Source organism: Hirundo rustica, chromosome 5 (genome assembly GCF_015227805.2).
Source record: "Hirundo rustica isolate bHirRus1 chromosome 5, bHirRus1.pri.v3, whole genome shotgun sequence".
Lineage (NCBI taxonomy): Eukaryota > Metazoa > Chordata > Aves > Passeriformes > Hirundinidae > Hirundo > Hirundo rustica.
Genome location: NC_053454.1, coordinates 51683978 through 51707839, shown reverse-complemented (window position 1 = coordinate 51707839; position 23862 = coordinate 51683978). Strand labels below are relative to the sequence as shown.

Genomic DNA, 23862 nt, shown 5'->3' with positions numbered 1-23862 from the left:
TTCTAAGTATGAAATCTTTCCCTGAGGTATGGCTTCCAAACAGTGTTTCCTTTTTTTTTTTTTTCCTGGAACAGAATTGAAATTTTTGAAGATAAAAAGTCAGAGAAGATCCCATTTGAAAGAAAGAATTTGGGTTTATTTTCCTTTACTGTTAGCAGCTGCATTTGAAAACGAGACTCAGATTCACATGTCAGATTGACATCCAGATGGTCTTAGTGATGATTTCTTTTTCTAGCAGAGATGAAATTCAAGTTTCTTCTCACCTCAGAACGCATGTACTATTATGCATCTAATTTGGTTACTGGAACACTATTGCTTCTGTTTTCTGAGGTGAGAATCAACAATTGTTTTTCTGTTTGTCACTGAGTCTCCAGGACATTTAAGTCAAGACTCAAGCTGAATTTTTAAACAAGTTTGTAGTTTAAATTTCATTCTTTCTTCAGCCAGTGTTTTAGGGCAATCTTATCTAAGAGCAATTCAAACCATAGGGTTATTTGGCCTGAAATGGCTGAAGAAATTGTGGGGCCTTTTGCATCACAGTACCTCCTGAGACCTTCTGAAACACTGCCATGTCATACCCATCATTTCAGTGGAACCTGGATTTTAATTCCCCTGGTTTAGGAGGTGGCTGGTGGGAATGGTTCACACTGAAGGTTCCTACAGGCCTGGAACAGGTGTCTGATCCAGAAAGGCTGAGGGCAGACCTGAGCTTGGAAAGGTCACACCACACGTGCTCCTCTCGCCCTGCTCTGCAAAGTGCCATGGTTGGAACAGGGCAGAGCATCACCTGGGGTGCACACAGAGCCCCTGTCACTGTGTCAGCAGGGACCATCAGGGCCGTGTTAGGGGCTGTGCTGGAGGCCCTGGAGCCAGCACTTAACAGGGCACAGCACTTTCTGCTAAGTGTTCAGGGCAGTAACATGGCTATTGCCTAATGTGTATTCCTTCTGGATTGTAACAGTTGTCCCTCTGACTCTTCAAGGACGTGTGGGTCATAGCTGCTTTACATCCAAGTATACTCTTCCATCCTCTGTCATACAGGAACTGAAGACCTATAAGGGCTTCCTTGTTTTGATGTCTCTTTTTAGAAGAGTGTCTGAAATAGGGACCCAGTACCAAATTTGGGATTCTTTTTTTTAAACCTCATTACCTGTCTAAGCATTGATAGGGCTCTGATTCATTCTGCTGCCAGGATGAAATTCTCCAGGCTGGCTTTTTACACGAAAGGATTTTGTTTTAAGCATTTAAAGTGTGAAAATGTTTCTGTTTATAGAAATAAGTCACCTTTGATCAGAAATGGAAAACTTCAATATAAAAGATAACAAAACCACAACAATAAAATCTGTGTGACTGTCACTGCCATGACTTTGACAGCAAAAGTTGTGACTTTTAGGGTTTTTCCATAAGCTGTTGGACAAAACTCTGTATTTGAATGAGGCCAGAGAAAAACTTGTGAGTTAATAAAAAATCTGACTATCTTCTGTGTGGAAAACACTGTTATCATGAAAAGTGTCTTTAAACTGAGCGTTGAAAGTGAAAGATTTATTGTGAGTAAGTTTACAGTATTGGTGTAGCAAAAGGTTGATCTGTGATTCCTGTTCCAGGACAGGTCCATTTCCATTCCGGTTCAAACAGCCTTTCCAGAGGTACATAGCAGTGCTAAGAGTGGTAACTAAGGGCCCAGATTCCTGTCCCTGGGGTGAGTGTCTCCCCAGAGCATTATGAAGTTGAATTCCTCCCTCAGGTCATTTGACAGTTTCATTTCTTGCCCTGCCATTTTGTGTCTCCAGCAGAGATAACATTTCTTGGCTGTGGCTTGATCCTCAGATGCTCCCTCTCCTTGGTAGGCAGGACCTTCAAAGGCCATGAAGATTATAAGCCATGGCTAAAAATCCTTTGCTGTATACCTGAGAAAATGAATGTCTTCAACTGAGAAATGAGGCTGGATGTGGATCTTGACTGGGTTGTTCTTTCCGTGGGAAGGACCCTGGGTAAGGGTGAGCATGGGATGAGAAGTTGTGTCTGAGTCCTGGTAACTCATTGCTGATGGTGAAATCAGGGAATAGGAGGGATATCAGCCTCTGTGAGGGAAGGGGCCTGGAGAAGGGGATAGGAATTATGCTGAAGCCCCTGTTCGTGCAGAGACCGCCACCTCAGGGACCTCCAGCTTCTCACTCTCAAGAATGAAAGCAAGCAAAACTTCTCTAGGCTTGGCAGAGGTGAAGGAGAAAGAAAATACATATGCCAAATTAACCATTGCCATTGGCATGTGCTCTGTTAGTAGGGGAGGAGAAGTAGAGTCAAGCTCATGCAGATTTACATTTTCGCTATGTAAAGTGAGCGATCTTGCATAAGATGTGTCCTAGGCACGCATTGCTGGGTCTTCTTTGTCCCTCAAGAGCAAACTAACAGAGGGATTTGCATCCTAATCCTGCAATTAAATCTATCTTGATGTTAACTGACTGCATCCCTATCCTAAAGCTTTGATTATACTGTAGAAGTTTAGTATTTAAAAAACTGATGATGACTAACCCTACCTGAGGATCACTTGACCAAGGAACCTCTTGAGAGTTTTTCTAAGCCCTAAAGTTTCTACAGTTTCATTCACACTCATCTGGCCTGACCCCTGCTAACACTTTTTTTTTCCTTCGCAATTAAGATATTTCAGCTGCCATGTGAAATATGTGAGACTTTTTAGACTTGTCAGAAGCTCAGCGGGATGGCATTGAGTGTTTGCACAGCAGCTTATAACAGTCCCAAGAATAATTCCTGGATCAGCCTTGTGGCTATTTTTAAACCAGTGAAAAATATGGACTGCTCAATAAATCCATTTTGCTCATTGGCATATGATTCTTTTCCCACCTTTCACTTCACTGTTGGTTATTCAACAGCTCAGAACACGTTTCCAAACATGCCTCTCTTTCATCCCAAAATGAGCATGTGCCTGTGGATTACCCATCAGACTTTGACAGTCTTTTGGTCAACAACGCATCTGGAAAGGGATTTCAATGTTATTTCTTTTCTTTTGAAAGTTAGAATGTGCCAGTTCAGTAGCCATGTGTTTAGCTTCCATTGAATTTTCTTCTTTCTTCCAGTTTTTGAGTTTTTTGATTATAGTTTTTTAATAAACATGCTGTACTCACCTTGTTTTTTACTCTTCAATGATCCTAGCCCCAGTAGCCGTAAGTGTATCATCAGTAGCCATTATTAGACAGAAATAGGACTAAGACCCCTGATGTGACTGTGAGGCAAGGGGAGTGTGAAACTTGCTCCCATCCCACTGAATCTGAAGCCTGGAGGAGGTTTTCAGTGCAATTCTGCTCCCTTTGCTATTATAGATCATCTGTAACTGAATTTAGCCTGCTTTGCTAACCATAGTGTCCAGAGACTTCCAAGGAGCTGGTCAGGCTGTTGTCAGACCCATGTGCCTTAGAAAGCAGCATATGAGAACAGTCTGGTGTGTGTGAAACACCTTTGACACGTTGTGTGTTTCTAGAAATACAGCTGCAATGAAAGAAAGACGACCTTGGTGAAGGCTTAGATCAAAGCTGTTTAAATCAATTAAAAGGTGGTTGGTTTAGATTACATATAAGAAGGAAGACTTTTGCAACTGGAACATGTTGCCCAAGGAGGTGATGAATCACCTGGAAACATTCAAGGAGCTCTGATCTAGTTGAAGGTGCTAATTGTGCAGGGGTTAGACTAAATGACCTCTAAAGGTCCCTTTAAACTTAAACTATCCTATGAGTCTGCATTTCTCAGTGTGTAGCATTCCTTGGTTGACCACCGGGTCTGTATTTGTGCCTGGATGTTTACAGTCAATCTCTGCTCTCGCTCTGTCTGGTGAATGTAACACTCAAGTGTTGCAAGGAGGGGGACTGTGGCATGTGAAGGCACCTCATGCTAGGCGGGTGCCCAGAGGAGCTGGGTCATGAGAAAGCCTGCCCTCGGCATGGCAGCTCTGCAAATTCAGTGATAAAGTCATCATCACCAGTGGTAACTGGAGAAATACTAGTAGACTTCTTCTAACCACTGATTAATCCAGGATTAAGCACTGGTTCCAGCTGTTGACAGTTTTCCTCTCCCTGTGGCTTTGCTGAGATGTGGTGTTTGTCACAATAGATCTAACCTGTTAAACAGAAACTGCTTTTTGCTCCAGCAGGGATGCCTTTAGTGACACATTAAATGATTCCAGTGTACGGAGAACAATGTCCTTCAATTTGTTCAATTTGCCAACTGCTTTGGGAGCCTGTGGGATGAAAGGTGGCATAGAAATGTAAAGTACTATTATTCCTCCTAAATCACTCTACTCCATTTTCCTAAGAAAACCCCCAACCAGCCACATATACTTCTTTCCTGCATTTTGTTCAATGTTTGGTTAGTTCCTTTAGATCTGCACACAGAACTGCTACCACTTAGTGCCTGGATCCTGACTGTGTCCCAGGCATTTATCTGACCTTTCTTAGGCAGTTATTTCCCTTACCTGTTTCTCCAGTTACTTGACCAATCTGTTTTATGTGACTAATTTTAAGACACTGATTTTCAGTGCTTTTATTTAAACATACAGTGAGTTTAAGCATGCAGGTGCACATCATAAAGCTCAGTGAGCCCATACACTTTGGCTGTGCTCACTCGATTGGTTTGCTGTATTTTCCCATGTCCTAGGGTTAATTACAAACAGCTGAAATAGAAAGGCCTAAGGAAGAACTAATCTTGATATGAGAGCAGGAAAGAGAGGTGTGGGATAGGAATTCAGTAATCCTCTAGCTGGAGGTTTCACTGTACCTAAACACTGTCACTCATGGAGCCAGCTTAAATTGTCAGTCAAGGACCTGTCAGTCTAAACAAGTCTGAAGCATGAAGAAGTTTGCTTTGGTTGGCATTTAACTTTTCCCTTGGCATCCAATTCTTAGCCTTTAATCAGAATATCTCACAGAAGACAGAGTTCAGTTTGATCCAGCTATGTGAAGTTTCAGCTCCGGCTTGCAGATGTGGGAGTGAACAGCATGAGCAAAGAAAGCAGTTCCTCAGAAAGGACATCTGAGCAATTTTTCAGGTTTCAGGAGCAGCATTTCCAGTATTTTACTTCCTTCTGTAAGGAAAAGAAAAAGGGAACCCCCCTGTGCCTGTTAGAGGGCAGATAATTTCTTGTGTGCTCTCTGCTGCCTTACAGAAATGTAAACCATGCTGGAGATAAAAACATTATTAGCCAACAAATTATAAATCAGCAGGTTCTAAAACTATCACTAATTTATAGAGTAGCTCCAATATTGTGTGTAGATTTTCCTCTGGAAGGCAATAGTTATGGAAAAAGTTGTAACCAAAAAATGTAACTGTAACAATAGCTAATGTATTTATCATTTGGTGGATTTGAACTTGGAGTATATACAGTAATGGAAAGTACTGAGGTTCCCTCCCAAACAGATCTACAGCCAGCAGATCACAGAGATCAGGTCAGCAGATCAACCTAAAAGGTGAAAGCATCAAGATGCCAACGTAATACTGACTGAAAGACAGCAGCTAACAGCTGAGCATCTTCAGAGCAGGGAAGCAGAACCTGACAGATCAAATGAGTGAATGAAAATAAGGTGGTTCAGCAGGGAATGAAACCCAAGGATGAAGTAATAATGACCAACAAACAGTACTGGTGTCTAAATTATGTATGACAATGATAACCATAATTTCAGTTTTATATTACAATGCATAACACCATATTGTGTTCTCACCAAATAGGTGGGTTTTTTTCTGTTCTGGCTGACTGTTCACTATATTCTAACATATTCATCGTGTCTTTGGGCTATTAAATGCCGAAGTAAACTTTGTTTTGAAATCTAGGCTTCCAGTCTAGAAGTTTCAGTGGTATTCTGCAGCATTTGCAGATCATCCACGTGGTATATGTTCACCATTCTTGTAAGTTTTACATCTGTAGTTCAGTTTCTACTATCTTAAAATCATCAGTTAAAAGGGTTAATCTGTGGGCAGAAATAGTTTTAAGATTCTCCTGAGGAGCTGTGACCATTGTCATGTCCTAGATGGAGGGGGCATGTAAGTTCCTTGAACTTTGTTTAAAGTAGTTTCTACCTCCTTTCTCTACTACGTTGAACTCCTTCTTCTCCAAACAAAACTCATTCTCACACATCCTTTTCATTCACACTTTTAAAAAAGGGAACACTGATACCAAATATGTGGAAAATACTAATGCATTGAAAATAAAAATGATATAGGAATATAAATCTAACTACTTTTCTGATTATGTTTTTTTTTTTTGTTTTTTGGGGTTTTTTTAAGGTCAGAGTGCAAGTGAGAGGCTCTTCAAGAGCATGCCTGCCATCATATCCCTGCCCTTTTTATCATGTTCCAGTGCCTCTGAAATGCTCAGCTTTACAACCATGCCACCAACAAGTTGCTGTGAGGTAAGAAATTCCTGTGATCCATTCACTGCTGCTCACTGAACTTTCTGTGGCTATTCAAGCACCTCTGTGACAGGAAATGCTGGAATGTTAAGGCATATTCTGCAAATGAAGTTTTGGTAGCTGCAGGTTGGGTTGCTGGGAAGCGGATCTGTTTTATACCCCGTTTCTCAACAGCCCTGCAAGAAACCCAGCGATGGCTTAGGCATGTTTGCTGCTCACTTGTGCAGCAGGGCAGAGCCACGCTAATCTGGCCAAGGGGCCTCGTGAGGATGGAGCATGGGGTGTGCAAGGGGAAAGCTAGAGCCAGGTTGGGCCAGCCAGTAGAGGCTGGGGGGAGAGGGGCGGCAGGGGTGCCCAGCTGCTGTTTCCAGCTATGTAAAGTGGGATTCTGGGGAAGGCAGAACCAGGCTCCTTCCAACATAAGCATAAGAGGCCAGGGGCAGGAGTTGCCCCAAGAGAAATCCCAGACAGCGCCCTCCATCCTAGGCTGCCCACTTGGGACTGCAGGGTAGCAGACACAGCCTTGGGTACCGACTCTCAAAGGATGCCCAGCCTCGGGGGCCGACTCCCAGAGGGTGCCCAGCCTCGGGGGCCGACTCCCAAAGGGTGCCCAGCCTCGGGGGCCGACTCCCAGAGGGTGCCCAGCCTCAGGTGCCCACTCCCAGAAGGTGCCCAGCCTCGGGGGTGGCGCCCACGAGGGCTCGGGGTGCTGCCAGGGTGGGCAGCAGAGACCGCCAGCTGGGCTGCCCTGGAAACCAGCTCCCCTGGGTGTCCATCCTTTTTAGAAATATATATATATGTACGTATGTATTATTTCTTAAATGGTGAGGTATTTGGGTGTGGATAGTGCTTGTTTATTTCTTAAATGGTGAGGTATTTGGGTGTGGATAGCGCTTGTTTATTTGTTTGTCTCAAGCCGTTTTTTGCACTTGTGAGAGCGGTGGTGTGGCCAGGGAGGCGACTGACGGGTCGCGGCTTGCTGGGGCCACGCTGTGCTTCGATCGCTGCCGGAGCTGGCAGCCCGGCAGCCCAGGAGGGCTTGCGAGAGGCTCTTTAAAGCCTGGGATTTCCAGCGCTCCTCAGGATGAGTCGCGGCTCGGCAGCCCTGCACAGAGCAGATGCGCGCAGGGGAGGGAAATGCTTTCGGCTGAACTCAAAAAGTACGTGCTAGGAAGAAGGCTTCAGGAAGTGGGAGATGGGCAGGGAGGAGGGAAGGGAGTGTTTCTCTTCTGCATTGTTTTCTAAGGAATATTTTAAATGAATTGCTTCTCCTCTAGAAGGAAAATGCAGCTGGAGTTGTTTTAATGTGAATTTTGATATTTATTTTCTCTGTGTGTGTGTGTATCTGACCTAACTCTCTCTAGAGCGAAATTTATTTCCATTGTGCTGTTTTGTTTAGATTTTTAGGATTGATTTGGGGTTTTGGCTGATGGGAGAACTGGTTGTGCAAGGGGTTGATGTAGCAGGAGGTTGCTCAAGATGGTATTTGTTGCATCATCAAGACCTGATTGATTAAACCTTATTTTGATTTCCATAATAGCAGGAACATTTTTATGAGAAAGGAAATATAAATGAAGTCCTAAAGCAGATTTCAGAGCTGTTATCCTTTTGTGGAGCTGATTAATAGAATGTAAAGTGACCTAAATGGAGTGCAGCAGAAAGGCTTGTCAATAGTTTATACATTAAGCTAGGATTATTTGAACACATTCATAATGAAAAGAGGATTTTCTTGTGCATTATAAATTAGTTATGATGATTTGAGGGAGAAGACTGAGATAGGTCAGCAAGCTAAACATAAAGAATTTGTGTACTTCTGTCCTCATACAGCCCCATCCCTGTATACCCTGAACTTATATCATTACAATTTTTTGTAGAGATTTTAGGATAGAAGATTTACTGCTAAATCTTTGCTAACTTGTGCAGACATAGTTTTATTAGCCAGCCCAGACCTGGCATTCAAAGAAGTCTACCACGAATATCTGTTTCTAATCTGAACAGTAGAAGAGAAAAGGTTATGAGAATGCTGTGGGAGAAACTCCAACCTGGGAGGGAAACTAGAATTTGTTTCATTTCAACAGGTCCTGGAATAAGTGAGACAAAAAGTTGGAGCAAGCTTTTTATAAAGTCCTTTTAAGTAATAAATAGTGAAAGTGAAAAGGAATTTGAGCATGTAACTCATAACTCCAAATTATTTACCAGTATTGTGTCCTGGCACTGCTAAAGGTCTTAATTTTCAGTTTGCCTTTTAAATTCCATCTTTACCACAGTGACCCTTTTTGCTGTTAAATTTTCTCTAAAGTTTCTGAGGAAATCCAAGTTTTGTTCCCTGTCGTTATGTACTCACCAAATTTTCAACCAGTTTACATCCTGTATTGCTTTTTCTTGCCACAAACTTAGCTGTGCAAAATCATGTGTATATGCAACCAAATTGATCGAGGGATCTGAACTTGAAATTTGGTTGACTTTGGCTGCCTTTGGAGGTTGCAAATCATCCCACCCAATGTTGTGTCCTGTGTTTCCAATGCCCTGAGGTACCAGCCTGGAGAGAGAGGGTGGCTGCTGAAGATGATCCACATAGTCCAGCAGTCCCTGGCTAAGCAATTGGGAAGCAGGACTCAGTGCACAAACAGGACCCAGAGTAGAGATGTGTGTCTGCACATTGTTGCAGGTAGTTAAGTGAGGCTGGTCACACTCCTAAACCCCCAGGGCATGACAAAGCAGTGATACTGCAAGAAGATGATTCAGCCTTTGGTGTCAATGTACCCGAGAATTTTTTGAAGTTTTGCAAACTTAATAGAAGATTGGAGTTGCAAGACATTGCAGCTGCAATACAAGTCAAACTCTCTCAGTCCTGAAAAGCAGGAAATCTTAGTGTATAGGTGCAAAGGAATATAAGTAGCTACTCATAATGCAACTGAGAGGAAGCACCAGGCTGACTTGCATAGATTGATTGCATGCTGCTAGACAGTCTTTATGAATTCTGTGATGACAACAGCCACCCTAGGAAATGTTTAAATAAACCGATATTGTTCAGACTTCACATGCAGCTTTGGTAGGCACTGGGACTTGAAAGCATGCTCAGCAGGTCAGCAGTCAGAAATGCCTGGTACAGATGGTGGTCAGCAGCTGAACGTGCGATGTGGCATATGTAGAATGCAGGGCATGGTTCATGGATGCAGTCCAGCTGGATCACTCCTCGGGCCTGGGCCAGCCTGCTGCAATGAGGTCTGAAGTTACCAGCTGATCTTGCTGAGACCAGACCAGGGAATGGTATCAGCAGCTTTGTTTGACAGCATTTGCAAAGTTCAAACATACCCTAAGCAGAAAGCCCAAGAACTAGGGAGATGGGCTGCTCTGATTCTTGCTGATCCCTCTGGACTGGCTGCCATCAGCAGAGCTGTGCTACCAGTGAAATGACTGACTAGGTGAAACCAAGACCTTGCTGGCTGCGTGGTGAAATGGGCAACATTTAAATTGCTCCAGCTAATTTAGACCTACTAAAGCAACAGGAAAGAGCTCACTTTGTGCTTTGCGAAGTTAGCAATGCGTAAAGAAGGACTTGCTCTCAAGTGAGAAGGAAACTTCTTTGGGTTTGAATTAAAAAAAGGACAAAGTACTTTCATTTAACTTTCTGCAACAATAATGTAGTGCTCAATAACTTACTTGCCTTTTGCTGAGAAAGAAAAATGTGCATAGTTCCTTATATACCTGATATCTTTTGCTGCAGCTTCTTTACTGAAACTCATGCAAGTACTCAAATGATGTAATTGACTTGACTCTGAGAGGGAAAGGGTCAGCATGGCTTAGAAACATGCAGCATTGTTGTCACCGTGCACCCGCTGGCACGAGCATTCCCTCCCTCCATGGTGCTGTGGAGACCATTGCACCTCAGCTGAGTGACAGCAAATGAAGGTGACTTCAGGAGCACCAGGGAGACTCAGTGGATCAGTGCTGGCACTTTGGAAAACTCCAGTGGCACCGCTGGAGCTAGGTGCCAGTCAGTTACTCCTCAAGCAGCTGGTGAGGGAAGGCAGCGCAGCTCAAATGCTGGAGGGCTGCAAGATATGCAGTGTTTGCCCTCCCTCCTCCTCAGCAGAGGAGGTAGCAGTCTGATGGTGTCCTGGGTAATCTTCAAAAAACTTAAATAACCCATTTGTAACAGAATCATTTTTCATTTAGAATAAATGGGTGTCAAAATGCTTTGCTCTCAATTACTAGCTCAGTGTTTGATCCAACAAAACTAACAGCAGTAAATTTCTGCTGAAGTTCAATGCAATTTTACAACTAATAGTAACTATTTGTATTCAGTGGGCTTTTACTCATGGAGAAAATGCGAATATCTCTCTTACCCCCACAGCTGTTGTGAGCAAATTGCTCCTTCAGCCATTTTTCCTTTGAGAGATGCTCTTTAATACTATGCCTTTTCAGAGTTGGGTGGACAGAGGAAGGTCCAGTGTCTCAAATCAAGTCTGGACAAGACTTGAGGTAGACACAGTGCTCTGTTAGACATCTGTTTGTTTTTGAGATTCTCTGGTGCATATTACATTGCTGGCATTTTTATATGCTTTTTAACATAATCTTTTAAACATAAAAGTTCTTTTCTTCAAATGGCCCTTTTCTTCTTAACTAAGAAAAGGATGCTGCCTTGTGCTGAGATTTTCTCTTCTGGTAGTTGATCCTGATTCCAACCTGATGTTGCAGAGGCAATGTAGGAGACACTTTAAATCGACCCCATATCCAGATATTATCATGAAAGTGAGAGGAAGACGTCGTTTCCTAACGTAGATGTGCTAAAATTTTTGTTAGTTTTTGTAGAGTCTAGATAAGTGGCCTGTAAAATTAAAAAAAGGGACTGCATTGAAATAACTGCATCATCCCTATTTTCAGTGAGTTACACAGTGGAGAGGGAAAGGGTGAAGGTTCCTTCATTGCTGTATCAAAATTGTCTCGATGCTTCTCCAAAGTAAGGGCACTTTCATTAAGATACTGTTTCTCCTCCCGGGATAATCACTGTCATGAGATAATTCTCTGAGAGATACAGACATTACTTATACTATACACATTTATTTCTGCCAAATGTGTCAATTTATGCTTTGTTGGTTTAGTGCTTTAGAAGTCTAAAAGTCTTTTGATTGCTGTAATTTCTCTCTAATTATGCTCATATTGCAAATTTTTATTAGTTTGCAAGTGTTGCTTCAATCTTTGAAATGTCTTCAGCGCTGCAGTAAATTTCTATTTGTAAATGGAGCAGCCAGTTTCACTTGCTCATTTGGAGACATTGGTCTCTCTTCCTTTAGCAATGCTAAATCCACAAGAAATGTAAGTTCTTCAACCTCCATGGCACTAGAAAAGCAATGATCTCCTTCCTGAATGAGTTTGTTTTACTCTTGTTTTAGAGAGTTAAGTTGTGCCCCTGCCAAAAGGTTTCATTTGGCAGTAAAGACTTGCCTTTTGCTGCAGAGATGTGTCTTCTTGAACGTATTTCACCCAGTAACTTCTTTTTCTTCCCAGTCATCTTGGTTATCTCCATTACCTGCAGTGGCTAGGTGCCTTATGCTGAATGTCTAATGAGAATCTGTCAGACTAAAATGCGTTAGGCCATTGAACTTAGCATTGTATCAGTGGTCCAGTTAGATTCTCTAAAAGTAATCATAAAGTACTTCAAAGGTAGATTTTTGTGATGCTTAGGCACCTAACAGTGCAGATAAACACCAGGGAGTAGTTTCAGCACCACAGGAAAACAGTAGGTGTTTTGCCAGCAGTCCAATCAATAGGTGTGAAGTGCCTAAGACCTCTGGAAATCATCCTTTTAATGTGGGATTTAAAGCCACTGTAGGAAAAAGAATTGCAAATTAAGTGGAGCACTTAACTGCAGCCTTCCCACACAAGAAATATGGTCTCTGCAGAGATTATCAGTTGAAAGTATCTAAAGTCTCGGGGTGTAAAATAGCACTTAGGTTCACTTGACTTTTTATGTCTTCAGTTTCCTGTGAAAGTAACAGAAGGTAGGTAGGAAGATTTTCAGTTTACTGAGACAGAATATGTGTCCTCAAGCAATTGAAATCATATTTCATTTCACTCATGGGGAATGAATATATTTCATATTCACTATATTTCATTTAACCCTTATTTATTAACTGTGTGTCCTGGAGGTTTTATTGCTGGCATTATGTAATATTTTATGTTGGAAGGGTGGCTGTCAAGTCCTACCACCTGCTCCAAGCAGGGCTCACTTCAACATTTTGACATTCTTTATGTTCATTTCCTGTGCACCTCTGGGAAATGTCTGGCTCTGCGTTCTGCACACCCCACCCTCCATGCATAGAGGAACATTAAATAGAAGCAAGCAGATATAATATGGAATAATCCTCAGTTTAGAGTGATCAGACAATTCTTTGGTCTAAACAGAAACTGAATGCTACAGTGTTTGTACTAATATCACAAATGTGCTTGAAGTTAGCAGCTTGAGAGTGTTCATTTGCTCTACTTCCCCTGTTCTTCCTCTTAAAAGCATTTGTTGCCAGACTCTGCCAGGTGTGAGACACAGGAGAGGGTGGGGCTCTGATCTGACTACTTTTAGCAGTTTTCATGTTCCCAAATGTACATGATAGAATGACACAAAGATCATCAAGAAGTTGGGTTGCCCTCCACCCTCACCCGTGTAAACCATGACCAAAATTTCTTTTTGAAATATGGAAATTACTGTAGTTGATGAAGAATGTCTCTGGTTTCAGGCCTTCAGCTAAGAATATTTCCTGCAGAAGAAAAAGTGAGTTTTTTACAGATAGTGGAAAGTAGGGAGGGAAATATTCAGTTCTTTATGCCTAGATAGTAAAAATTGTAAAAAATCTTCATTGTAATGTAGGTAAAGAAGTGTAATCCTACTATTATTATTATTTGTACTTTCTTCATAGATGACAGAAGAAGTCTAGAGCAGAGAATCCAGCAGGAACCAAATAAGCACAGTGGTGAAAATTATTAGCTGTTTATATTTTTAAAACTAGCATTAGAAACACTATATGGAATTAGTAAAAGTTATTAACATCTTGCCTTAGCTGATTTATTGGGATATGCTTTCATTTTCTAATCAACCCTTTGAAAAGCCAATGTCAGCTGATGGGATTTTTTTTCCCATGGTCCTTAAAAATAAGCACAGTATTTCATGGGATCTATTTCAACTGCAGGGTACTTTTCTCAAGAGCAGTTCCCACACACAGATCTTGCAGTAGTAGTGGAGTGGGTCTCCCCAAGAAGCTGAACAGTGGAATGAAAAGACTACTAACATCTAGACAAGGCCAGAGGTGGCTGGTGAAGGATGTGTTTTCAGCTATCAAGAGTAAGGAAGATTTTTTTTTTTTAATTAAAATATAAAAGTTCAGCTGTCCAGAAGCCAGAGCACATGTTAAAACCTCAGAGCAGAGCTCAGGAATCACTGGCGGAGGTCAGAATTTCAGTGTGTTGCCAACAGCTGTGGACAGGCAGACGTTTCTCCGTGTATTTCTGTTAAATCCAGTAATGTGAGCATCACGTGGGAGCTGAGCTCATGCTGCTGGGGCTGATGGAGTGGGAGAGGGCTTGTTCCAGGCAGACCGTGGGTGCCGTGGCATTGCCTTGGCAGCAGCCAGCAGTGGCAGCTGATGAAATGGCTTTTGACACATGGAGGCCAGGCTGGAGCAGGAGCATCCTGGCATGAGACATCTGTGGCTGATGAAATGGGAACAGCCATCCTCTGGTAGCCTGGGATGAGTGAAAGAGAGCAGGATGAGCTACAGGAGCTCAAAGGAGGCAGAGGAGGGAGAGCAGCTCAGGTGGAGAGCCCAAGTTATCCCCAAGGGGTTACAGAGCCAAGTCAGTTCAAAACACTCTCACCACTGGGTGGCAAACATACAAAAATGAGATTTCTTTTTTAGGTGAATTTGGTGTGATTATTAAAGAAATCCAATTACCAGCAGGATGCTCAGAAGGAGAAAAATAACATATTAAAGTATGCTGCAAAATAGGATGAAAAAAAATTCATTGTAGCTTCTCCCTGATGACTGCTAAATTTCTTATATTGAAGGACTTCACCAGCGTATCATGTCCCGACCACCCCATGTTTTTAACTAACGTGCTCCGAGGCTCTAAAATATATACATCCTGAGATTCCTGCCTACTGCTTTGTTGTTGCACTGTGCTAGCAGTCATCTGTTCCCTCATGGCCAAACAAATATGCACTGAACTGTGATAGTCCAGCTAATTTGGATGCAGTGTCAGCATTGATTAGATTTGTACGCTGTGCTGCTTGTCCGAGCGTGCACAGCTTGGTTGTGATTTGAGGTGCATTTGGACACAGCATCAGATAATTTTGACATCATCTATGGCCAAGGGGACAATATGGTGAGTGTCTCAGGGGTCACATTTGGGAACTGTCTGCGATGGCATGCAATCCTGTGAGAGGTGATAGGGGAAGGATGGACAGAGCCCCAACTCAATTGAGTGTTAGCAGCTTCTGGTAGTAGATAGAAATATGTTTGTTCTTCAAAAATTTGTAAGTCACGGTAGAATTTGGTTCTTTTGGGTTTCAGACTAGAACTGGATACATTTAAATACATAAAAAAAATTCTGTTGAGGAAAATGTTGTGAAGACCTTACTAATGTTACCTGTCTGGGTTATACAAGTACACTAATACTGGAACAGAAATGTTCCTGGGAAACAATGCCTTTGGTACCTTGGTTTAAAATTTTCAGGTCTTGAAATTAAAGTCCATTGCCTCAGGGTTTGATTCTAGTGGCATGGGTTCAGGAAAGGAAACCAAGCGCTAATTATTTGCTACATCTTCCCCCCAAAGCAAGGCTGGGCTCTGCAGGCACGCTCCATAGAAAAACTTGTAGAGCATTGGGTAATCCCTCACACTTGCTAATCCCTGACCAAGCCATGCAAAGAGCACTCAAGCTGGAACACAAATTTGTTTTTCAGCTGGGCTGATATTTGGGGTTGGAATTTTTTTTTTTTCCTTTTGTGCTCTGGCAAACAAATCTGTCTTTTATCTCTGATTTCAGCAGCATAGCTGAAGATGTACATAGAAAGCAGTGTCTCTGTGCTTTCCAGAAAAGGCTTTACATTTTAAAGTTCTTTTAGTCAGTCTCCAGAGGGATGAAAATATGCCCTTTGAGAGCTTTGTAACTAGCAGACAGATATTAAGACTTAAATTCTTTTGAGTTTCATTTTTTGCTACTGATTGCTATGGTATTATATTAAAATTGCCAAGCATAGATTTAATATAATATCATTAATTTAGAAAACATCTGAATTATTAATATCTATTGTATATACTGACTCATAAGGCTGGATCTGTAAAAATCTGAGTATGTCTACTTTAAGTATTTATCTGATTTATTCTTGTATTGAGAACTTGATGAGATTTTGATGGTTTTCTCTTTGGAGTTTTTTTGGGGGGGGGTGTTTGAGGTTTTTTTCTGCCATCCCCAGCCATGCCTCATTAGATTGCCTCCAAGAAGTTTAAGCACAGATATTAAGGGCCTGAAAGAAAGCACCTCATCAAAGCAGAGCCTGTGGTAAACATGATATCTTAAGGATCATAATGAGTCCTGAAATCCAGTGCCTTTTTTCAACTGGCCAGAAGCCCAGAGGCAAATTGCTGGAATGGAATCTACCAGATATGTACTTTATTGTAGGAAAAAATTCTCAAGGTTTTCCCAAAAATTTATGATGACAGTCTGGGTGAACACTTGCCTTAGTCTGGGGCAGATGCCTGGCTTTGCTACCTGTCCTGTGATGCACAGGCAGTTTCTGTTCTTCTTAGTCACTTTTGGATGGACTGCATGGAAGTCACATGCATTGAAGTCCATTTGCTAAACCAATTTTCATTTTGATTAAATACATGCTGTGAATGTGTGTTTGAGTGCCCCTGGCTTTGGCACGTGAACTGACTGGAACAAGTGTGGATGAGGACTGTCACCCAGAGGCTGATAAGGAAAGCAGCTTCTCCACATGTGGATGATCACGGTCTGACTTGACTTTCTGGGGGCCAAATTAATCTGACCTTACTGTGTGGTGTTGGAGCACAGTACTGTCAGCCAGAACAAGCAAAGTTGTTGTCTTGGGACTTTTTTAAAAGCCTCAAGATAGTAACAATATTTTCTAAAAATCTTCATTTTAAATATGTCATCTTTTGTAAAATATCTGAGGATCACTAGTTCTGCTATAGTCTCTGCACAGCAATCACCTTCTGTTTGCTACTTCGAGAGTTCCTACGTACAAGATATTTCATTAAGCCCCGAATTTTGTTGTAATTTCAAACCAGATGGTGTTTTATACTGAAATTACCTGGATTATATGGACTGTCAGTGAAATTATAAGGAATTTGGCAAGGAATTTGGTCTGCTAACCGGTACACTCAGATTTCTTCCATCTGCGCTAACATGAATTGTTTAGTATTTTTCTTTATTTTTCTTTATTTTCTTTATTTTTCTTTAAAATTTTGTCTATACCATTTTCTTTAAAATGGTATAGACAAGATTTTGAACAGCAAATCAAATTCTGTGTTGTGAATCCATGGAGCAGTTCAACACAGGGAGGCTGCTATGTTGTTAATTTATTCCCTTGTTAGTGCACATTAATCCCCCATGTAAGCAAGCCCTTCTTTAAGCTCATTTCAGTGGAAATCATTTCCACAAGATGAGCTTGCACCCATGAGCAAAACCAGAGGGTAAATAAAGCTTTGGATAATCTTGTATCCACCTAATGCCAATCATACAACCATTTCAGTCCGTTATTTTCTACCCCTACCCATTGAAGGAGACCTGCCCTTGCCCTCCTTTTTAAACATTGTTTTTCCTTCTTCATTAATTAATTAACATTGTCTTCTTTATAAATCTTAACATCTGAAAAGCAGATATAGATGGCTCTAATTATTTAGCCATCATTTTGTCACTAAAAATCAAATTACAAAAGCTTTCCTAGAATGACTTTTCTCATCTGTTTCATGTTTTTTATCTTTATTTTGGGGGAAATGTGGGAGAAAGTTTATTTTGATATATGGTGCCTGCTTCCTTTGCCAGACAGTTGAAGGACAACTGTTAATTGTTTACCCTCCATTTGCCTGCAGATCTGTTAGCTACCCTGTCAGGAAAGCCCTCCAAGCAGCCACAGAGGTGGCAGTGTTTTGATGTTGTAGTCACTTCATATTATAAGGGTAAGGCCACATCATAATCTGTGTGAGTTGTCAGGTCCTCCAACAGCTCACAGAGTCAAAATGCAAATGTTTGTAGCATTAATTCAGAAGGAGTCAAACAGAGTGAGCACAGGGTTGGCAAGCATGCCAGAAGCTGGCCCTGCTGCAATTACTGCATCTTCATGGGCTGCTTGTTTATATTTGGATTTTTGACCGAAACAATCAGGTCATTCTGGATGGTGCCTTTGAAACATTCACTCAGGAAATGGATTTGTCTTCAGCAGAGTGCTCAGGATTCTGTCCCAGAGCCAAAATATAGAGGGAAGCAAAGCAAGTCTGGGTGAAAAATGGACCAGTGAATTCATTTCAAGTAAGCACTTGAAAACTTGGTTCACCCATTAAATATTCAATGTATTCATTGCATAAAATATAATGCCTTCCTTGATTATCATTATGTTAAATCGCATCCTTAAAGAGAAGGAGCAAGACTGAAGCTTATACAGAACAGACTTTTCACTCTATATCACATGGCTGTGATGATGCTGAGCACCCGTAAATACAGTTGAGACAGGTGTGTTGAATCCAGGTCACCTGGACATCACTGTAGCAGTGTGAAACAGCTCTTTAAATTTTTTTAAGTTATCTCAGTTGCATTCTCAAAAGGTCTAATTTTGCACTTAATAAAATAAGAGTGATCAGGCTAAAGTATAAAGTCAAAGTGTTGCAGGGTACATCTCGGTGACACACGATGGATACGAAATCTGTGCTTTACTAAGTCTAAAAGGCAGGACCCTCCCCACAGTACAAACTAATGTTTTGCTGATTCATGGCAGCTGTCATTGACCATTTGATACATAATTTTGGTGCTAAGAGAGGCTATTATAGACATAACACAATAAGACTCATCAGTGAATGCAACCTGCTGTACATAGCTGGTGCCCTGCTTACCAAGTTATCTGGTAAGATTTGTGATAGTTATTTGAGTTTTCTTGGGTTATAAACACTCACAGTAACCTGGAATATCCTCCTATAATTTAATTTTATTCTTACTAATTGTGGGAAACTAAAAGTAGAAAAAGGAAACGCATGGAGTAGTAACAGCTTGAGAGAAGATCTGCAAAAACTAGCTTCTCCTTAAAGCTCATCACTAAGCTTGTAACTTCTTTTTAATATTTCTGGCCCTCATGTTTTTATGGTAAAATATTTACTTTGCAAGTATTTAGCTTGTTAATTAAATCTGCTAAAAGGCTAACTTCTCAGAATTGACACTGTGGGAAAAGAGAAAAAGCCTAAATATAATGACTATCCTAAAATCTTGATGGTGGTGCTACCTGTCTCCAGCTAGATGTTATGCCGTATGGAGGATGGGTCTGTATTTAAAAAGCAACATTTGTTTACCAGAGTAGATTTTAAATTCTCAACCTTAAGAATATTTGAATGTTTAAATTTAAAACTTTTCTATTGTGAAAATATGCCAAATCGGTGAGATAAATTATGTGAGTAAAATGAGGTATATATTCTCCTTGATTATCCTGCAGCTCTTTGTACTGGTTTAGCCTGTTTTATTTAGAAATTTTCCGCTAATTTCATGAAATTATTTTTTATCCAAGTTGAGGCTTTCTATTGAAATATATCTACAGACATACACACACACACAGATATGCATATTTTTCTTCTCAGATTCAGATGACAGTGTTATAAATGGCTTTTGGTCTTTGTCAGCTTGCCACATTTCTTACAGTTTGGATGCCTGCCACATCCTGCTCTCTCAGGGTAACACCAGCAGAGGGAATGAGTAGCTTTCCATTCAGGTCTGAAAGTTATCTGACTGCTATTACCGTCGGAGCAGAAGTGGCCATGGTATTTCTTGGACTCCCCTGGAGGCAAGATCCAAAATCTGTGTAATCTAAACATCCCTCACTCTAGCTTCTCATTGAGATTGAAGGCTCTGTGTAATCCCTGGTATTTATTGCCTTCCAGATTCTACTCTGTAAGCATCAATAGTTTATATTTCATCCAGTGTTGCCAGCAAACTGTAAGCTGAGTTTACAAATGTGTCATGTGAGATATTTTTCAGCTTTTGACACAGCTCACCAGCCGCAAATGAGTAAACGAGGCCAAAATGTCCAAGTCAGCTTCTCTTCAGCAGAGAGATAAGGTGAGACACCTTTGGGTGTGAAATTCGTAGTCCATTTCTCAAATGAATTTCTGCAGCACTGAATTCCCATATGTTGAAGTAAAGCATAAATCATAGACAAGTACTACTTGCCCTGAATTACATTTATATAATAGCCCTCTATATAATAAATCTCTAGGTAGAGGCAAATCCTTGGCATGTCTAACAGACAAGCCAAGTTCAGCTTCTTTGGTATGCGTTGCCAGAAATGTGGCAGGGTTATAATTCAGTGCACACACACTGCTAAGATTATTGGATTTGAGAGAGGAGGAGAGGCTTTACCACACTTAACTTGCATGGCCAGGCAGCACTGCTCTGAGAGCACAGTGCTGGCTCTGCCTATGCCACCAAACAGTCATGACTGCTTTCTTTGCTGGGCCACCTCACCGTGTTCTGCCTGCTCTTACATAATCTCTCACACCTTTCTCAAGGGTAAATGCTACACATGGTGACATTTTTTTATTGCTGCCTAAGCACTGGAAATAACAGTCACGGCCCCCTGGTGCAACCAGCACCAGCAAATGCCCTCTTCCATTTCTCCCTACTGTTACAGCAATGTGATCTCTGTATGGTGAAGTGCCGTATTGGCAGTAGCCATCCTCTCAAGGGTAGAGTCTTTCAGATGACTTGAGAAGGCTTGAAAGCATCTTCCTGCTTTGAAGCCATAACTTTTGTACTTTTTACTACATCACTTCAGTCCAGGGAGCTTTTGCTGTCAGTATTTCTACCCCAGACCCGCTGCTGTGTGAGTACTCAGGGTGTGTAATGCACGTCACCATGCCCTCCCTATTGCCAAATGCAACCTCCCCAGGGCATGCCCCAGGAGGGTCACAGAGCTGGGGGGATAATGTCCACAGCTAGGACTGTTATACAGGGAGGGAGCTCTACTGTGTGCACTTCACAGATGAGTGAGGAATATAAGGCAGAAAAGAGAACCAGCAGTATGGGAGATTAGGAGGTAGCAATGGGAAAGAAAGGATTTACTCATTATTTTAAAAATGGCTGCTTAAATACTACAAGTGGTTATCATCACATAGTTATCATATCAACCTGTTCTGTCACCCAGCTTCTCTCTCATAGGCCAAAATGAGCCTTATCACACATTCCACACATTGCTGAGCTGTGCAGTGGAGAAAGGGGGTGAAGTGAAGCAGGTGCCCAGCTGTGGCAAGGTGCCACACCTTTGACTCAGCTCTTCAGGTCTGATTACAAGTGTGAGACTTAGCTGCTTGTGACTTGGTGAATAAGAATCTCCACAGAACAATTTGGCCTCTTCTCATTGCTAATGCTAATGTGAGCTGAGTGGATTGGCTGTAGGCTGCCTTTCTGCTGAATGTAGCCAGTGACAAATCTGAATTTGATTAAAAAAAAAAAAAAAAATACAGAGGGAGCCTATTCATGAATGTGCTGAAGATACAGGGCAGTGGAAGAGGTTTCAAGACTATTTAACCTATGTTTTCTTACACAGGCAGTGTTAGTGCTGCTGTTATACCTCTCTTCTCCTCTCTTTTTCTTGCGGCATTCCCAGGTTTTGTAGCACTGAGTTAGTGGATGGTGAACCTGGAGAGACCTAGGGGATTGAATGTTTGCAAGTATGGGATTTGATATTATTGCTCCTAATAAAACCAAACTGTGACAGGTTATTTCTTGCTGTCAGTCTGTGTTGTCAGCCAGCGCTGTGCCCCAAAGTGTACCAGTTACCCAGAACAAAATTTATACTCTTGTTTCTTTGCCTTTTTCACATCATCATCAAAACTTCCTTAGTTGTCTTTTCCAGTCTGCTTTCTCTGTTGCTCTTTTCTTAAGATCAAGTCTGTCAAAATTATGAAAGTTATGTGAGGGAAACTTGATTACAGGGAACGTGAAAAGAACTCAGAAGTGTATATTTGATTTGTACAAGCTGTAGAAGTGAATTCCAACAGCCTGAGCCTGTGTCCCACAGACTAAGGGTCCCAAATGGGCTAAGCTTTCCTTTTCTTCTGTTTTCCACTCAGGGTTTGAATATGAGTACCCAGCCACACTCTGTGACCAAGGCAGAGATCCCTAGCCATGTTCTTTACACCGTAGGAACGTGTGTGCTCATTATTGGCTCCATTGGCATCATCGGAAACCTCCTAGTCCTCTACGCATTTTACAGGTACAGAAATTTCTTTTGTGGTTGATCTGAGTGGCCTTGAGTTTCACCTGTGCCCATGTGCAGATTTCTGCTTTGCTTTCCACTTGGATTAAACCTAATTGGAACAAATGTGGGGGGAAAGAGAGGAGAAGGCAACCCTACACACTTGGAAACACACCCATGTGCACCATTGACAACCTCAGCGTAAATTCCAGATGGTTTAAAGAAATAAAATGAGAAAATAATACCTTGTTCTACAAACAAATTCTAATTGAAAGTTTAAAGAATGGTTTAGTATTTCTAATGATAGGAATCACCGTCTCTCAGCTGCAGACTTCTTCACTTACCCTGCAGCATTTGCAGAAATACTTGACAAACAGTGACACGCTTCCCAGGAGCCCAGTGGTCCTGAAAGGACTAAGAAGGCAATCTGCTACATGAAGTGAGCTCATGCCACCAGTGTATTTCCTGCTTCAGGCAGATCATAGGATTTCTGTCAGTTTGTGTGCTCCCTGGGCAGAGCAATAGGCACCCAAAGCTATTGCAGCTAGACTATGCAAAAATCTCATGGAAAAAGAAACATCTGCCCTTTGTCCCACGCTATGATGATGGATTTCAAAATCATCCTCATTCACTACTTGCTGTCATTATGCATGGTGATGTAGTGGGGCCTTACGGTGCTAGAGACACCAGTGGAGTTATGAACCAAACATTAGTTTCCTATACTTAAATGTTTAAGACAAATAAATTAGTTATTTTGAATGACTGGCTTCTCATATGATTTAGAGGAATTGAATTCCCTGCAACGGTAGATACCTTCATGATTTTTTAAAATGCATCACAAGCTCTGTATTTGTCTTGAAATGTGTGTGGTTTAGCTGGTGCAATAAAAGCATTAAATTGTCAGAGTAGGAAAATCTGCACTGGCAGAGTAGCACCTGAGAATGTATGAATTCTGCACGCTCTCTTACCCTGTTTTTGCAGGCAGTTAAGAGACCCAAGAATTTGTTGAAATTGCAGCAGCACTGAGATGGCTTTCTCACATTCTTTTTCAGCATTTTTTTTATCAGCACGCGGAAAGAAATTTATGTTAGCTGCAAATATTGGTATTGCAAAGCACATCAGAAAAGATTCAGTGTTTTCCTTGGATAAGCTTTGCTTGCAGACCTCTGCTTTCACGCTGCTTGTTGTGGTGTTTGATGTTGCCTGTTCATCTGCAACTGAGAGGTTTCATTCTCTTATGAGATGTATATAAGCAAAAGCACTTTCTCCGAATCTCTGTGTGTGCTCTGCTCGTGCTGTAGCACTTTGCAAAGAGTCATTTAGTTGGTGGCCTGTCAACCACTTGAGACCGACTGTGTCAATACAACACCTCAGGTCAGCAGTTTTAAAAATATCGCCAGAAGCAGGTCCTTTGGCTCTGTAACTTTCTTCAGATCTTCATCATGTGCAGTGCTAGGCACAATCAATATTACAGCACTCCTAGGGAACTGCTCTTGTGAACAAATCCAAATTTATCAAGACAGCTGAAATTCTCCTTAGCTTGAAGAGGAAACAATCCATTTTATGGCTCCTGCTCTTTTCAATAGTTTTGAAATGACTACAGCTGTAGGTTCAGTAATTGACTGATGATTAGCAATTGATTCACTGCAAGTAACCATCGATTCCAACCTGGACAATATTTGTTTATGCTAGTGAACAAAGTTCTAAAGTTAACTTTCCACTTTGTCTTTTTAAAACTTTGTATTTCTCATGTTTTTAAGCAACAAGAAGCTGAGGACTCCCCAAAACTACTTTATAATGAATTTAGCTGTGAGTGACTTCCTGATGTCGGCTTCTCAGGCACCCATGTGCTTTGTCAACAGCTTGCACAGAGAATGGATACTTGGAGACATAGGTACTTTTCAACACTAATTCACGCCTTGCCAGCTTTACGCTGCCTGCAGCCTGTTTCAGCCACAACAGCCTTGGCTTGAGCCACGG

General features: G+C 41.5%; 1 protein-coding gene across 2 annotated transcripts in view; it reads left to right on the top strand.

The window, feature by feature from the left end:
* Positions 1–6320: 6320 nt before the first annotated feature.
* Positions 6321–23862, top strand: part of LOC120753041 (melanopsin-like) — a 34905-nt gene continuing 17363 nt past the window's right edge. Inside the window, exons 1-4 of one of the 2 annotated variants that reach the window (XM_040064931.1) lie at positions 7551–7573; positions 19665–19745; positions 21758–21900; positions 23643–23776. In XM_040064931.1, the coding sequence (XP_039920865.1) occupies positions 19710–19745; positions 21758–21900; positions 23643–23776 (313 nt within the window). In that variant the 5' untranslated portion in view covers positions 7551–7573; positions 19665–19709. Of the gene's footprint in view, positions 6414–7550; positions 7574–19664; positions 19746–21757; positions 21901–23642; positions 23777–23862 lie in introns of those variants that run through there. The other variant, XM_058420733.1, reaches the window with a different exon arrangement.